The sequence below is a fragment of the Elaeis guineensis genome, chromosome 1 (assembly GCF_000442705.2).
Source record: "Elaeis guineensis isolate ETL-2024a chromosome 1, EG11, whole genome shotgun sequence".
Taxonomy (NCBI): Eukaryota; Viridiplantae; Streptophyta; class Magnoliopsida; order Arecales; family Arecaceae; genus Elaeis; species Elaeis guineensis.
The window spans coordinates 17936427-17954481 of record NC_025993.2 but is presented as its reverse complement, the minus strand read 5'-3'; the positions used below and the strand labels follow the sequence as shown (position 1 = coordinate 17954481).

Below are 18055 nucleotides of genomic sequence, written 5' to 3'. Positions count from 1 at the left end.
CAGATATAATTTAGATAATTAAATTTTATGATTATAGAATCAAATATATTATTAAATATATGATAAATCAAATTAATAATATATTTATATGTTGTATATTTTTTAAAAAAATTAATAAATAATATATAAAATTATATAAGATTCTACGTAGATTCAGATATTCGAAACGGATCAAATAATTATTTATCTATATTTATATTTAATTTTTAAATAAATAGAAATATAAATATTAATTAAATTTTAATATTTTTATTTATATTTAAAATGATAGGATACGAAAATGGATTTCAACACAAAATATTCGTACCTCTTTCACCCGGTTTCTGGAGCCTAGCTGGCTTTCTTAATTTAAGTCGGACGCGGACGCGGACTCGGACTCGGACTCGGTCCCCCGAGAGCAAGATAACGTGCGATACGCGTTGGGAATATGGTCTATTCCGTGTTTCTTCCCCCTTCCTTTTTTGTTTCTCACCTGCTCTCTAAATTCGATTCTTCTTGGCTTTCTTGGAGCTTTAACCCTAACCTTGGTCCTCGATCTCCATCACCCTCGTTCGATCGCTCGCTGGAACGCTAACCCTAGGGATCAATCTCGCCATCCTTCGGTCCATCGATCTCGTGCTCTCTTGCTGAAACCCTAATCCTAGGAGTCGGATCGGATCGAGTGATCGATGGGGAACACGGAGAAGCTGATGAATCAGATCATGGAGCTCAAGTTCACGTCGAAGAGCCTCCAACGGCAGGCGCGCAAGTGCGAGAAGGAGGAGAAGGCGGAGAAGCTGAAGGTGAAGAAGGCGATCGAGAAGGGCAACATGGATGGCGCCCGCATCTACGCCGAGAACTCCATCCGCAAGCGCAACGAGCAGATGAACTACCTCCGCCTCGCCTCGCGCCTCGACGCCGTCGTCGCCCGCCTCGATACGCAGGCCAAGATGCAGACCATCGGCAAGTCCATGGCCTCCATCGTCAAGGCCCTCGACTCTTCCCTCGCCACCGGCAACCTCCAGAAGATGTCCGAGACCATGGACCAGTTCGAGCGCCAGTTCGTTAACATGGAGGTCCAAGCCGAGTTCATGGAGGGCTCGATGGCCGGATCCACCTCCCTCTCCACCCCCGAGGGCGAGGTGAACAGCCTCATGCAGCAGGTCGCCGACGACTATGGCCTTGAGGTCTCCGTCGGCCTCCCCCAGGCTGCCGCCCACGCCATCCCCACCAAGGAGAAGGAGAAGGTCGACGAGGACGACCTCTCCCGCCGCCTCGCCGAGCTCAAGGCCAGAGGCTAGCTTCATTGGATCAATTTTAGTAGGGTAAGATCTCTCTTCTTCTTCTTCTTCTTTGTGAAAAGGAGAAAAAGAGAATCTTTTGACATGTCATATAATTATATGCGTGCTTGTGTTGAATACTTCTTGGTATGGATGCTTTGGATTCTCTTCATTGTTAAAGCTTTGATTTTTAGGCATGGATGTGGAACGATGGACCAAATGCCTGTGTAAATCTTATCATATGGACTTGATACCGATCTGTGTCGTGTTAGTATTTATATTTTCTCCCCACTACCATTCTTTCCTGCTATACTTTGGTATGTGCATAGTTATTTCCAATTTCAACATTTGAGAACATCAAGCTCATGTTTGTGGCAGGAAATTATGATACATGAGCGTTTTTTTTTTGGTTAATAACTTTATGGGTTTGGTCCTGTTTATTTATCTCTTGCACTGGTCTAGACCACCGGAGAAAGCATCGATTTCAACTTGCGTGTAATGTGGTTGCAAAGGAGAAGCCAATTTTTATTTTTCGTTAATTTGTCCCAATGAGATGTTATGGTCTTTGCTTTGGAATATTGCCTTTACAACTAGAGTAACCAGTTAATTTTTGTTCTTACATTTACTTTCTTGGCAAAAGGAGATTTTTTTTGGAAAGGAATCACTTTGATATGTAATTTTGCAAATGCCTTGATCGGTTATCATGGTCATAGGATTTCGGTCTGCATTTTCGGATTCTGTTAAGAATTTCACGTCTCCTTTAAACGTTCTTGCCTGACCTCATTAGGTTGCTTCAAGGGATCTCTGAGTGTATTAGAACAATGACGTTACAAATGAAGGTTCCATGAAAGAGGATATCAATGTTATAGCTTTGATTGTATCAGAACAATAATGTGTTAATCTTTAGTTTGTAGCTGTTGTTTGCTGGATTGAGACTACCTCTAAGGAGTAGGAAAATCTTGCATAATTTCAAAAAAATAAAATTCAATCATTTATTACATTTTCCCCCATCTCTTGGAGTAAAACCTAGTCTTGCACTTCTGCCATATTTTTACCTTTTTATAAATTCCTCTTGAGCAATTCCAACTTAACCGAAATTTGGTCTGTGCGTTTATCATTTGGTCCTTGAAATACATGAGGTTCCGACCTCTGCACATTCTCTCTTGTGCAATGTTCTAGGATATGGCAATATAACCAACATTTGGCAGACATCAAAGAGAAATTTTTTGAATGGATAATCTCAACTCTAGAAAAAAATAAGAAAAAAACTTTGAGCCGTCCTTAGGCATATGTGGTGCTTCCCTTAACTACATCAGCCTAGATTGATCTTTTTTACCTACTATTGAGCATTTTTTCTTTCTAAGTCTTCAATAAGATACACTCTTTCCATATTTTGCCTCATTTCTCTTGATCACCTGACCTCATGTTGCCTTTATCCTTTCTGTCCTTACCTACATGTCTTACCTTGATCTTATGTTACTGTACCCTTATCATGAATTCTCCTATTCCTCATTGCCATTATGCAACTTCTATCCACCTTTGCATAGTTGAATTGATTGTTGAAGAACTAAAGGTTACATGGGATTTCTCCATCCAAATTCTCAGGAAGAGCGGTGGTATTATTCAGATTTGAAGCAGATACAAGCAGCATTTAAATATCAAAGTTTCTTTGATTTGGGGTTACGAGGCATGTTTTGAAATAAAAATGCCTGATTTAGGCTTGCAAATACCTGCTTTGCAATTGATTTTGGTCATAAGTTGCATCAAGTTTGGTTGTTATATGTTTGAAAAGTTGAATGAAAATTTGTAACTTGGCAAATGAAAGGAAGAGACTAATTTAAAGGGTAATATTTGGGGAATCATGAATATTTCTTTTTTTTTTTTAAGTGGAGAAGTCTGTAGATTTTACAACTTTTATGGTTATCACTTTTTATTACCCTTTTTCCAATGTTGTAGTGTAAGGTTAATTTCGTAAACATAGAGGTTGTTGTGCCATTACTGGAAAGAAGGACAAATTTTCCCTGATGAACATCTGCTTAACAATATGAAAGCCACCTGTTGAAATTGAAGGCAGCAGTTGCGCCTATTCCCAAAAATAGTTGATGCAAGGTATAATGGTTGAAGATCGCAATGGATGATGCATCAAGAGGAAATGATATTAGAGGAATGGGTGCAAAAAGGCTGGTTATGAGGAAACAGAAGCGGAGATTCAAAGGTTCATGTCTGTTCTTGTATGATACATGTCATGTTTACAGGCTGGGAAAGATATTGCTGACTGTTGTAACAATTAGACAAATTTGACAAAAAGAAATATGCAGAAAGGGTATAGGAAAATATGCAGGGGAAGGGGTGAGGCAGCAAGGTATCATGTGAATGAGAGGGTTATATAAGTGTTATTCATGAAAGTAGAGAAGCATGAGATGTCAACATTTTATTGCTAGGCTCAATAGTATCAACTATTGTTTAAATTGAAAAGAGGCTAATGACTTTTCTTTGCTAAATCAATGGAGTAATGCTATGGTGTTTATGCTGCAATTATGGTATGATACTCATTGTTTTGCAATTTGAATGATCATTGCCACTCTTTGCTTAGCCTTGTTGTTACCATTAATTCCAAGGTAGTGGTTGCTAAACTTGCTTGATTAGTGACGGGATGAACTTCCATGGATATGAAACTGTAATTATTTGAAGGTTTTGCTTTCCTGAACCCATGCAGGACTTGCAAAGCATGGCATATGTGATTTTAAGAATGTGAGAAGAAAAACTGAAGATTTTTGTCAAGAGATTAAGTTTTTAAGTCTTGACATGTAATCTGCCCATATGCTACAATTAAGTGATGAATCACTGTCTTTTCATCTGATTCACTGGAAGTTTTTGGATTCTTACAAATGAAATGACGATTTGGGTTTAAATTCTTAGCTGCATCATTTACTCAGTTGCGGTACATCTGTTTGGCAGTTTGGAATGTAAGGGAGAAACAAAGGGGGATTAAAAAAATTGTTTTATAAAGTAGTGGTCGCATAAAGATGATTAGAATTGAAGGACAAGATTTCAGTTTGAGCCTATTGCAATCTGTTCTCATATATCCGTTTACGTAGATATTAGCAGGTGCATTTGTCACTAAATACTTTGACCCTGTGGCTCATTTATTTGGCATGTATTTATGTGATAACATAATGCTCCACCATGGAATTTGGCATCCCTGTTCTTTTGAGGACTCCCCTAACATCCTTTTGTGTCATATATAATGAAATGGCCACTTGGAGTTTTACACCGACAGTGTTAACTTGTCAATCCTTCTATTCGTTGCTCTTGCTTTCTTGTTCTCCTGGATCTACAAGCATGTTAAGCTACCTCATTCCTATAATACTTTTCTACCACCTCCTGAAGCTCTTCCAACTTTTTCCTGTCTATTTCACTGCATCATCATGAAATCTTCTCCTGTATGTGATTTTGTCCGCTGAGCTGTTTAAGATCCCCAAGTATTCTTTAATTCGCCAAGAAATTTCTTTTTGGCCAGTGATTCAAATAACTGGTTCAGCTGCATCTACTTGAATTTATATGCTTCCACCTCTTAACCGTTATATTTAGTCTCATATATGTTTTTAGGTTCTGTCAACTAATGAGTGCACTTTTGGTCCTCCGTGCAAAGTGAAGCTGGGGTTCCACTTTGGGACCGCCTGCCATGGTCTTTGGGCTTGGGAAGCATCTTTTTGACAGATTTTGGGTGCACCGCTTTAGGCTTGTTGCATTTTCCAAGTTCTCAAAGTCCTGGTGTATTGCAGGCAGGCCTCAGAAGGACCAAGACCCTAAATATCATAAATGGTCTCCTCTCTTTTTGGATGGAAGATGACTATTGTAGTAGCAGTAGTAGCTATCTTCTTTAAATTGTAAGTGAGAGGTTTGGCCTTTAACTTTGCATGAGCATTATCTTCGATTCTCTTTTTGAACGTCCATGTTAGGCATTTGAGTGTCTTTAGAAATTCTGAAATCTACTTAAATGCGATTTGTTACGTTGCTTTGCTGTTTATTTTATTTCAAGCACGTAGGTCTGGTTCTACTTTCACAGGCCTGTGTTATAAAATGACCACAATGAAATGGATGATTTGCTGGCGAGGAATTAAGGGTATGTTTGGTTGTCATATATGGTTTATTTAATGACAACTAATTGATTAATAGAATTATATGTACTATGGTGAATTGAATCTTTGTTAGGTTTTGTGTTAGTAAGAAACATAGGCATATATCTCAGATTCACCAGAAGATCTTGTTTGTGATTCAAATGATCTGAATGATTACCAATTAACTTATAGAACCACTCCACCCCAGTAAAGTTGCATTATAAGCTCTGTTTCTAGGCCAAAAGTTCTTGAATGCCTTCCTTTTATGTCATGAAACCAAATTCAACACCATACTGAATCAGACATTACATTAGTCTGCATGATTTCAGTACTCTGCATGCAAGGATCGGGACAGGCTCTCATTTTCATAATTTTTCACGTGTCTTCGAACCCCAATATTGCAATTTTGCAATGGTTCATCTTATCCAAACTGGTTAGCTGGTACATATTATTTGAATCTTTTGGTTCTCTGTATGTATTCAAGATCTACTTAAAAGATCTACTTAAAAGATCTACTTAAGGGAAACTAAACACATGGCCATACAGATTGGAATGAAAAGAGATCATTATATGGGTTGGATATCAGCATATACTTATATCTATATCCATTTATAAATTAATAACTACCTGGATATGGATATTAATTAAGGTAAGAAATGGGATATTAATTAAGGTAAGAAATGGGTTGAATTGTCCTGTGACCTTATGTGATCTGTTTAAATCCGATCCAATCCTTTCTTGAGACTCGTGGAATGAGGCTGGGTTCAAATGTTAAACTCATTCTATTTTTTAGATTAGATCTAGATATCGTAAACCTTGACCCTAGCTGGCCTAACCCAGTGGAAACACTATATGGTTCATTTTAGGGTTTTACATTGGTTATCCAATTTGATCCAACCAAAATTGACCCAAAGAGAACATTTCAAGTCATTTCTTCTTTAACTCTATTAAAAAAAAAAAAGCACTCAAATCAAGAATCATCGATTTAAAACCAAATGTCATGCTGGTCGGTGGGCGGTAAGAGTTTGTACATCTCTGTATCAGATTTGAACTGATATGAAAATGAGAGATGTACGGGAGAGGAAAAGAGAGGGGGAGGGGGAGGAAGGGAAGAGAAAGGAAGGGAAGGCAGTAGGAAGGCCACTCTAGCCATTGAGCGGTTCAAAAATTTTTTGCGATCACTATAGGTTCGAAATAGGAGTGACGCTCTTATTTTATCGTCTTTTTTAAAAAGATGATAAATAGTGAAGCTGGATGGTTCAAACTGATTGTTGGTTTTATTATTTATCATCTTTTTTAAAAAAAGATGATGAAACAGGGGCGTCGCCTCTATTTCAAATCTGTGATGATTGTGGAGAGTTTTTGGACCGTCCGATGGTTACTACGGCCACCCGACGGCCCTCCGGCGGCTTCCTTGCCGCTTTCTCTCATTCCTCTTCCCTTTCTTCTTCTTTTCTCACTATTTCTCTCTTCTCGTATTTCCAGGGGACCGTAAAGCTCTGAAGGTCTCGACAGTCTTTCGGCAGTCTCGTCGAGTTATTGCCAGCCACCTTCGGCCTTCTTGTCTCCTTACCTACCCTCTACTCTTTCTCTTCCTCTCTTTTATTCTGCTTCACGTTGTTTTCGCTTGTGTTTTAGATCAGACGTCTGAATCACAGTAATTAGCCATTGGTACGGTTAGGCACGCCTCAAGCTGTTCGATTTAACGAACCTTGGCTCAAACTATTCTACTACATTAAAAAAAGCTAACCGTTGAAATTGTTAATTTTTTGAAGCAGATTGTGATTTTTGATGAATATTAATTTATGAAGTTTTGATCATGTTTGCAAATAATTTTCTAGCACTTAAAATTCAATTTAATTCCAGAGTAATAGCAAAATTTTCATGAAATTTTGTTACTAAACAAATGTAGACTAGATTAGATCAGATTTAACCAACACTTGAATATTTTGGGTTTGATTTGGGTTGTACATGACCTTGACCCAATCGGAATGGCCCATCATGTTTGAAATATTTTCCACGGACCCAACCCTACCCGCCCCGATCATCTACTGGAATGGGTTCGGATCTAATATCAAGACCTAAACATGAAATCGGGTTATGTCAGGGTCAAGCATGCCCTAATCCAATCAGCCCATTTACAACCTTGATATTAATTGGTTTAAAAAATTTGTATTTATTGTGTGTGCACGTTTATAATATTAAAAGTAACGATATAAATACAGATGTAAGTTAGATATTTGTAAGTATAAAATCAAAGATATCATTGAATAAAGGGTAAATTAAAATATATTAATATGCTTATCTATTTCATCTAAAAAATTCATGATATAAAATTAAATAAAATGACGAATAGAAAAAGATATTTAGATGTGAATTAGATAATTGAATATCTATATTTATATCCATTTTTGCTTGATAGATATAGATTTGGATATGAATATTAGTTAGATACTTAAATTTGTATTTATATATGAATAGATTTATATATAAAAAGTAGATATGGATAGATAATATCCTCTCTATTTAAGTTGTAGTATTGTTGTAGTATTTAAGTTATAGTATTGTTGTTAGGTTTAAAGTCCAAATCTATTCAAATCCAATTAATAATATCATAATTAATCTACGTCATCTTAAAAATGTCCGTGGTGCAATATTCTCTTATTTATATGGGTTATGAACTTGATTCACTCTGAGTATTGCTTATAACAATCTAGTACATCACCTAAAATGATTAGTTGACAGGTATTATTTAGATTTTTTAACTTTATATAGGCAACTAAGATCTTCATAATGCATAACCAATACGAGACCGGATCACTTGCCCTCATAAAACTCTTCATGTTTCATCAGTCATCATTGGCTACACAATGTGAACCTGCGGGTGAGACTGCTGTCGACAATTCATCTCCGCTCAAGCAGCTGCACAGCCATCATGCTTGTTTGGAAAAGCTTCTACTGCCAGTAAAGCTGCCGTATTTCTCAAAAGGCTGTGCATGTTAGGATCGATCTACACATTTTTTTTGAGAGGTAATTAGAGAGATGATAATTTGTAGGCACGGGTAATATGGGCAGGTTCTTGGAGGCTGGAGGGTATTATGTCGGGTGGCTTTGAATCTGTTGATGCACACCTCAATTGAGGTGCCCTTGGCCTTGACATCTCTCTCTAATTCGCCACTCTGGTATGAGGTAAACAAGCTTTTCAAAACTCTGCCTTCAACGTTCAAACTTCAGGGCAGCTCCTTTGCTTGGCATTACTCAGAGATTGTTCTCATTAATCTGTGCATATTAGTGGATATGGGCATATGCTTTGTTAGATCTTTCCATTCATTTGGACAAACTCTAGAGAACATGCATGTTGGTGCACTATTTGAATCATCTTCTAAATTTTACATCATGGTTAATTTCCTATGTTTCATATCGAAACCATAGTTTTTGCATGGTAGCTGATATTCAGCTGTTTGAATGCGATTTGCGAACCATGTCCCATTAGAAAACCATCTAGGCTTTTTTAGCATGAACAATGAGTAATTAGCATAAGGTACTACATTTGTTGTGTTGATATATAAATATTGCATATTGCATTGGAGTGTGATTTCAGGTTACTGTTACAGTTTAGAAGATCGGTTAACAAAGAGATCTATGATAGCACAAAATTAGACTAAATCAATGTTTAGTCTAATTTTCTGCCATCTCAATATCAGGCTACAGGGCAATTCTTATGAGCGAAAATTAGAAACCTTATCTGGAAGTCTTATGAGATAATACTAACTATATAGCTGGGAATGAACTTTATGCTATCACATTTAATTATTGCCAATTAAGCATATACTATTTCATGACTTTTGCTACTGTTTCATTAAAATTTAAAAAAAAGATTAAATAATAGAGGTATGTTTGGTTGGAGGATGTTGCCCAGCTATGCAACCCAAGAGGGGGGGGGATGAATTGGATTTTTGAAATTTTAAAATTAATTTAAAACCACAAGGATTAAGTAATAATAAGTAAGTTATATGTAGTAAGTGATTTAAGCAAAGTGTAGAAATGAGATGCAAGAATGTAAGAAAATAAAGAAATTTAGATAGAGAGCAAATAAGCACACTACAAACAATCAAGGTTTATAGTGGTTCGGTGCCAATCTTGCACCTACATTCACTCCCCAAGCTCCTACATGGGAATTTAAATCCACTAAAACGTATTCAATAAGAATACAACATCGGTACCTCTGACTCTAGCTATCTCAAGCTAGAACACTTATTTTTCGAGTATAAATTAATCCAATACAGTCTGATTCAAGGTTCGGATCAACCTATTCAAGTTTTGGAATCCTTCCAAAACTAAAGATCAAGACAGAAACAGAGTATAAGAGTTAATGACAAAGAAATACAAGTTTAGCTCCTTTAATGAGCAAATAAAACTTTAAGTACACTTTACACAACAAGAAAGAAGCTTTTCTGATTTTTCTTAAGGTTGTTGAAGACTTGAATGAGCTCTTGAGGGATTGGTGAACTTGAAATAAAAATTTTTTTTGCTTGAAGAGGATTTTTTGCTTAGGGCTAAAATGAATGCTTGAATCTCTTATATTTTTTTCTTCTTTAAGTGCCTTTATATCTTCAATAGATGCTAGAGAAAAATCTCGACAGGTTTAGAGCCATTGGAGAGCTTTAAATGAGCATTAAATATGGTCAAAATGGGCTGAAAACTAGCCATTACGAAGATTTTCCGTCACAGGGGTCGACCCTAGGGTCGACCCCTGGGGCGCAGAATAGAAAATGATTGTTCTATATTTTTGGCTTGCACAGACAACAGATGTCGACCCTGGGCACAGAGATCGATCCTGAGGTCGACCCCTGGCACAGAAAGTCGAGGGGTCGACCTTAGGGTCGTCCCCTTTGGGTGTGCCAGTCAAAAATAACTTGCCATTCAGCCCCTTTTGACAGAAATCGATCTTTTTCTTTAAATTTGATTTTTTCTCAAAATATACATCCAAAAAAATGTAAAATTACCTCCAATAGATCACAAATCTTCTGTTCTTGCTCTTGAGGCTTTCGAATCCGAACTTGATAAAATTACGATTGTGCCCCTGAAATACAATAAATCTTTTTTCAAGCCAAAATCATTAGTAATCCTCTTAATTATTTTGTAATTATCAAAATCAATTCATGGAGCAACAAAGGAATTGGACTTTGAAATGTGAATGCGAATGAGTGACTTTCCTTCTAACTATTTGATTAAGAAGAATTCTATTTTCATTCTAATTCAAAAAAAGGATGGGAATGCTGCAATCCCCTTAAATACGTTCCCTATTCTCTTCTAGTGTTCAAATGCTATTTTGATTTTGGTTATGAATCAAACGTATTGGGAGATATGACTATTTTGATTTCTATTTTAAATTCATTCTAATTCTGATTTCGGTCATGAGCTAAATGTGCCTCGATTGATCTATAGTTTAGAAGATGCATCATCTCTTCAATGCTTTTCCTATCAAAGTGAGTATGATTTATGGATGATAGCGGATGATGATGCTATTTTAGTTTTATCTAATGCCATTAGAGCTGTATTATTGCCAAGAGTGCAAGGCTACAATAAATACGATAGCATATTCTAGGAGGATGCCCTAACATTTCACAAGCACGGAGTGTATACTGAAAGTCATCTTAAAATTCCAAATCAAGAATATATCATTCTGCTTGGCTTGGTAATATAGAAAACTTTAACAAAGGAGACAAGTTTGTTCGTCTCAAGATTGAAAGAATCAATAAGGAATATAATGAGGGGCATATAGAACATGGGAGCACGTAGAAGGACCGCATGAAAGAACAATTTATCTTTTCTTGGATCATCCAATGCGCAATTTTTAGAGGACTTTGAACTTTATCATTTATTCTCCTTCATTGAACAATGGATGACATAAGGGTGGACGGATGCCAAGGAAGGTGAATCTTTTTTTTTTTTTTGCTAAAATCAGATTTTATTTATACCAATCTTGGAAAAATATATCTATATAAATCATTCAATAAAATATAAAAAATTACAAAAAATATCCCTTAATATAGCCGAGAAAATAGTTCCTATATCGCTGGCCATATATATCACCATCTGTCAGTGGTACCATTGCACTTCTCTAGAAGTATCTTTCTTGTAAGAAGGAAGGCAGATCCTTTGAAAATAAGAACGGCAGGGGAAGGCACCCAAAGTCAGAGCAAGCTGGTATGTGTCTTTATTACAAAACCATCTCCATCAAGCAAATACCTCGTGGCCTTCATGCTTTGCGCATGCCTCCTGGCAAGTGGGAATTGACCTTCTCCACGCGTGCATGCCCACCTGGATCCACCAAGCAAGTTGGTCGTTTTCTTTACGTGATCTACTTACATTGCTTACCAACTAAGACTGCAATCTGTAGCTTAATTTAACCCAATATCCTGGGCATTTTTCTTTTGTCCTAAGCATCGTTTGCTTACTTCCAAATAGGTGTGGCAAATCAGAGGCTTTTAAACTATAAAAAATATGTAAAAATATTTATAAAATTTAAAAGATCAAAAATATAATTTATCATATATCAATATAATATTTAATAATTAAATATTTTTATATAAAAATTTTTGTTATCACATACGTTATATAGCATATCATCATTTATATACCGTATTATTATCTTGATAACGGTGCAAGCAAGAAATAAAGATCACCCAAATTTTTGATAAGAAATAAAGGTCGAAATTGGAAAGAAGGTAATATTAAAATAGTGATAAAAAATTATAGATTATTTTTTTTAAATTAAAAAATTTATTAAAAATTAAAATTAATTTTGGTGGACCAAAAGTATACTTTATCTGATGGATTTGTATCCATGGGTCAGCATCCTTCGCACGAAGAGGATGACTAATGCCTGTGTTGGCACGGCACTCGCTAATCGTATGCCGAGAACAGAGAATGCGACATTGGTGGTCCTCCATTCCGAGATGGATGACGTGTCGACCTAACATGCATCCGTCTTGCACCGCAAGGATCTTTCCCCCATCCAATGTACCGGGTCCTCGAGAAAGACCAGTATCCAAGTTGACGATGACTATTTTTGACTGACGTGGATCCAACTCGATGTCCCACGGTCCCTCCCCCACTATGGAAAGATGCCGCACGGTTCCGCGTCTCCGCCGCTCGATGGGCCCCAGTGACCACGACGTGGATCCGACGTGTAGTTCCCACGCTGTCGGATCTCCAATCCTCATCCCCTGTTCCTCACTCCGTTTCTTGTGGCTGACGGCCATCGGAGCCAATCATTGGCCTTCGCTTCGCCCACCGGTTCTTGGATCGGTCGAGAGGGAGGAGAGGAAGGGGGCTCGAGGCGCCATTTGTACCGCACCATGGGGAGCACATGTACAACCCGTGGGTTCAGCTATCGCCTTCTCTCCCCTTCTTCTCCTCTTCCCATAAATACGCCTCCCCTTCGCCCATTCTTCCCGCCATCATCCTTCCTTGCTTTCTCGTCTTCTCCTCGTTCTTTTGCTCTCGATCCCGCAAACACAAAGAGTCCTCTTTTCCGGTATTCATTCTTTCGTTCATTTGATCTCTCTTCACTAATCGTTCTTCTTTCTCTTTGTTTGTTTTAATTTGTTGTTCTTCTTCTGGTTTAGGTTCGGGTCATCGTCTCCGATTCGCTGCAGCTCTTCCTCTCTCTCAAGCGGCAAGGTAGATATGAGTAATTTCCATCTCTTGTTTCTTTTTGTTACTCCTATTCTTTCAAGAATGTTTGTTCTTCTGTTTTTATTTTTTTTTCCCTTCCGGTTTTTTCGTTATTGCGTTTTTATCTTCCAGATTGGATTTTTTTTGCTAAGTTTTCAACGTCAAAGACTGGATCTTTCTCATGTTTTCCCTTCGAACTTGGTTTTTTCCTTACGTTTTCCTGATTAAAGCTTCGATCGTTTCTCAGTTCTTCCGTAAATTTTTTTTTTTTTTTTGGGTAACTTAATCTCGTTTTCTTCTTTATTGATTTGATTTTTCTTACAACATTTTTGTGTATGAAGCTCGTACACCTTGTTAAGCAAGGAAGATATTAGAAACCCTCCAGTTCCGATTCTTCAACTACCATTTTGTTTTCCCCCTTTTTGATTCGTTTCCTTGTTATTTCTCTTAAAAATCGGTTCTTTTTCTTATTTTCTTTCTTTTGAAGGGTGGTTTTCGATCATGTTTTTCCACTAAAACTCGGATCTTGCTTATGTTTTTCTTACGGTTTTAATCTTTGCATACGCTATAGGGATCCGGGTTGGGATCTTTTCTCGTAGAGAAGACTAGAAAGAAAGAAGAAGGGGAGGAAGGAGAGATGACGATCACTCCGTCGGTTCGGATCTCCGATGGAAAGCTGGTTGTCAGGGGCCACACGATCCTCTCCGACGTTCCCGATGCCGTCATCAGCTCCGCCGCCAGCTCCGGCCCTGTCGACGGCATCTTCCTCGGCGCCCAGTTCGCCGAGACCAGCTGCCGGCATGTCCTTCCTCTTGGAACCCTAAGGTAACCAAAAAAAGGGGTGATTTTTCTTACCTTTTTCATTGTTTTCTCTTCAAGTTGGTTCATTTTCTCCGATTCCGATCGATTCACCTAGGTTACCAATCGAACTCAATTATGTTAAAGGAAAAAAAGAAAGAAATTTTCCCTTTCTTTCCGAGTGTTTTCCTCTTCGTTTTGGTTTAACATTCTTGAATTGTGATCAAATTCCAGGGATGTTCGATTCATGGCGACCTTTAGATTCAAGCTATGGTGGATGGCTCAAAAAATGGGAGACCGAGGGAGGGACATTCCCCATGAGACCCAATTCCTCCTCCTTGAATCCAAGGATGGCGAGGAGACCGTCTACACTGTCCTCCTTCCCCTCATCGAGGGGCCCTTCCGTGCCTGCCTCCAAGGCAATCCCCGCGACGAGCTTGAGCTTTGCCTGGAGAGCGGTGATGTTGACACCCGGTCAGCCGCCTTCTCCCACGCCCTTTTCATCGGCACCGCTGTCGCCGACCCCTTCACTGCCATCTCCGGTGCTGTTGCTGCTGTCAAACACCACCTCAAGACCTTTCACCAGCGGTCGGAGAAGAAGCTCCCGGGCATTGTGGACTACTTTGGGTGGTGCACATGGGATGCATTCTACCAGGAGGTCACTCAGGAGGGTGTCGAGTCTGGCCTTCGCAGCCTCACTGCCGGCGGTGCACCTCCGAAGTTCGTCATCATCGATGATGGTTGGCAGTCCGTCGGCTCCGACCAGCCTCAAGAGGAATCCGAGAAGCCTAATTCTTTGTTCCGGCTGACTGGAATTAAGGAGAACAACAAGTTTCAGAGCAAGGAGGATCCAGCATCAGGGATCAAGACAATCGTTCAGACAGCGAAGAACAATTATGGACTAAAGTATGTCTATGTGTGGCATGCCATCACTGGGTACTGGGGAGGGGTGCGGCCTGGGGTGGAAGGGATGGAGGAGTATGGATCAAAGATGCAGTATCCGAAGATACCACCTGGAGTGGCGGAGAATGAGCCATGGTTGATGACGGATGTGATCACCTTGCAGGGGCTGGGGCTTGTGAACCCGAAGAGAGTGTACAAGTTCTACAATGAGCTGCACAGCTACTTGGCTGCAGCTGGGGTGGATGGTGTGAAGGTGGATGTGCAGTGCATCTTGGAGACCCTTGGAGCTGGCCTTGGTGGAAGGGTGGAGCTCACACGACAGTACCACAGGGCACTTGATGCATCGATTGCCAAGAATTTCCCTGATAATGGCTGCATTGCCTGTATGAGTCATAATACCGATGCACTCTACTGGTCAGTATTCATTGCCATTTCTGAATTTTGTGTTTCTTTGTGAATTCAGATTATTTGAATTGTAATTGAAGTGGTTGTGGATGTGCTTTTAATCTCTCCGATGGTGAACATGCAGCTCGAAGCAAACAGCGGTGGTGAGGGCATCGGATGATTTCTACCCAAGGGACCCTGTTTCGCATACCATCCACATTGCCTCGGTGGCTTACAACAGTGTCTTCCTTGGTGAGTTCATGCTCCCTGATTGGGACATGTTCCATTCTCTCCATCCTGCAGCTGAATACCATGCCTCTGCTCGAGCAATCAGTGGTGGACCGATCTATGTCAGGTGGGAAACAGAACTTGATTTTTTTTGTTTCTTAAGCTTTGAGTTGAATCTTTAACATAAAGAAATTTTGTACTTGAGCTAGAATCCTCTTGTTTATGTAATATGTTTTCATACCTATGATCTTACAGTGATGCTCCTGGAAAGCACAACTTCGAATTGTTGAGGAAATTGGTCTTGCCTGATGGCTCCATTCTTCGTGCTCGGTTGCCTGGTCGTCCTACAGGAGACTGCCTCTTCTCAGACCCAGCTCGTGATGGTGTTAGGTATATTCAGATTTCTCTTACTACAAACTTAGTTTCAATTACCAAATTTTTTATCTTAGATTTCTTTATAAAATTGATGTCATTTTCTTATGTGATCTTGGTCGAATGTGTCTCTGAATTGAAATTATTTGCTTGATTTGTGTAGCTTGCTCAAAATATGGAACATGAACAAATTCACCGGTGTCCTTGGCGTGTACAACTGCCAAGGTGCAGCGTGGAGTTCGACGGAGAAGAAGAATGTGTTCCACCATACTGGATCAGATGCTCTATCTTGTGCAGTGAAAGGAAGCGACGTTCATCAAATTGCAGAGGCTGCAACCGACCATGATTGGAATGGTGATTGCAATGTCTACCGCCACAGAGATGGCCAACTATTGGTCCTTCCTCACAATGCAGCAATGCCTGTCTCCTTGAAGGTTTTAGAACATGAAATCTTCACCATCTCCCCCATTAAGGTTTGTCCAATTTTCCCTCCCTTCATAGTTGTAATTTTAAAAATGGAGTTAGTCTATTGTACTTTTTAGGACTAAACTCTATCTTCTCACTCCTTTACTGTAATGCAGGATTTAGCGCCTGGATTTAGATTTGCACCACTTGGCCTGGTAGACATGTTCAATGCTGGAGGAGCAGTTGATGGCCTCACATACCACATTCTGGGTGGTGCCAACATTTTGGAGCTGGATTCTAGTTTTGCAGGGGAGATGAATGGGGCCTTGATGCACTCGTTGGAGAACAGAAGTGGCGATGCTGTGGCCATGATTTGTATGGAAGTCAAGGGATGTGGGAGATTAGGAGCTTACTGTTCGGTTACTCCGAGGAAGTGTATGTTGGGCTCAGCTGATGCTGAGTTCTCATATGATCCTTCATCTGGGTTTCTTACTCTTCAATTAGAAAACATGCCAGAGGGCAACAAGAGAGCTCACAAAGTAGTGATTGAACTGTAGTCTGATACAACATTACATTCTTTCATTTGGGAAAGCATTTACATTTCATCAGATTGATCAGATTCATTGAATTGTTCAGGAAAGATTGATTGATTGTTGCTAATGAGAGATTCAGAGATTGCATTGATATGCAAATTCTTGCTCTTCTGATGACAATAAATCATTACATTGAATTATTCTTTTCTTTTTAAATTAGAATACTTATGAAGAATTGTCTTAACTCCAAATGAAATGGTGAAGAAAAAATTCTTTTTCTTGTGGACTGAAGAACATGCCACTACCTTTTGGCAATGGTATTCTCTTATGAACTGAAGTTAGTTTCTAGCCCTACAGAGTTCTGTGGACTGGTTTGAGCATCCAAATCTAGCTATCAAGGCTTTCTATTTGGTCCAACATAATCAGAGGGAACTATCAGAAGAAACAACTCCATGTTGGATCAGCAGCTAATCAAAGAGACATTCTCGTTTGGAGGATGATGTTGTCTGTAACTCTCTTCTTGAGAGAGCTTTTGGGTGATTTAGAGGGACCGGGTTCCAAAAACATTGTCTAGAGAATATATGGATGATTTGTACCTCTTTTCAGTGGAAAATATAATGAGCTCTAATGGATGATAGGAAGAAGATACGATCAACAAATTTGCACTCAGGAAGATACCTAAGACCATGGAGATTAAGCTGCCACCATGGGCAGGTTAATATCAGTCGGCATGGTTTTTTGACTAAGGAGTTTCTTCAATGGTCTCATCAGTGTTGGGGCAGATAACTGGTGTGTTTTGCATTCCTCCTTGAAGGTGAGGGTAATGAAAAGACATGGTTCAGTTTTTTTTTCCCCCGCCCTTTCCTCTATTCAAAATAACACAAACCAACCAATGATGAGAAATTTGCCTCCAACCTAATGGCTTAGATAAAAATGTTAAATTCAAAATGAATTGAAAGTTCAGTAGTATAGTTTCCAAATCTTTCAGTAACATAATGGAGTGAAGTGGAGCCTCAACAAGTAAAAACCTAGGGTGACTCTTAAAACCTGGTGAAAAGAGAGACAAATTCAGTATCAGTCAAAACTAGCGCCGCTCACCCACCCCCCCCCACCCCCCCCCCCCCCACCCACACCACAAAAACAAAAGGAAAATCTCAAAAACTAAATTAAGTTTCCAATAATCAGTGAATTAGATAATAATTAAAAAAATCTTGTAGCCTGCTCTAATCCTGGAGGAATCTCCAAGGTGTAGTTCTTGTTGCTTTCAATGCAATGCTTTTGTTGATGCGAGATATTGGCTGCTAGAGAAGATGAAGATGGCTGAGATCGATACGCTCTGGGGGAAGCCTGCAAAAAAAAATCCTGATCG

General features: G+C 39.1%; 2 protein-coding genes across 2 annotated transcripts; both read left to right on the top strand.

Annotated features, from left to right (window-relative positions):
• The first annotated feature begins 432 nt into the window (after positions 1 to 432).
• On the top strand, positions 433 to 1550 carry LOC105033562 (ESCRT-related protein CHMP1B). The gene has a single exon (XM_010908421.4). It carries the CDS (start codon positions 669 to 671, stop codon positions 1278 to 1280), a length of 612 nt encoding a protein of 203 aa, XP_010906723.1. The 5' UTR covers positions 433 to 668; the 3' UTR covers positions 1281 to 1550.
• Positions 1551 to 12652: 11102 nt separating this feature from the next.
• On the top strand, positions 12653 to 16886 carry LOC105033561 (probable galactinol--sucrose galactosyltransferase 6). Its single transcript, XM_010908420.4, has 8 exons — positions 12653 to 12923; positions 13015 to 13069; positions 13635 to 13888; positions 14096 to 15178; positions 15294 to 15503; positions 15632 to 15766; positions 15912 to 16221; positions 16330 to 16886. Exons 1-8 carry the CDS (start codon positions 12745 to 12747, stop codon positions 16708 to 16710), a joined length of 2607 nt encoding a protein of 868 aa, XP_010906722.1. The 5' UTR covers positions 12653 to 12744; the 3' UTR covers positions 16711 to 16886.
• Positions 16887 to 18055: the final 1169 nt, after the last annotated feature.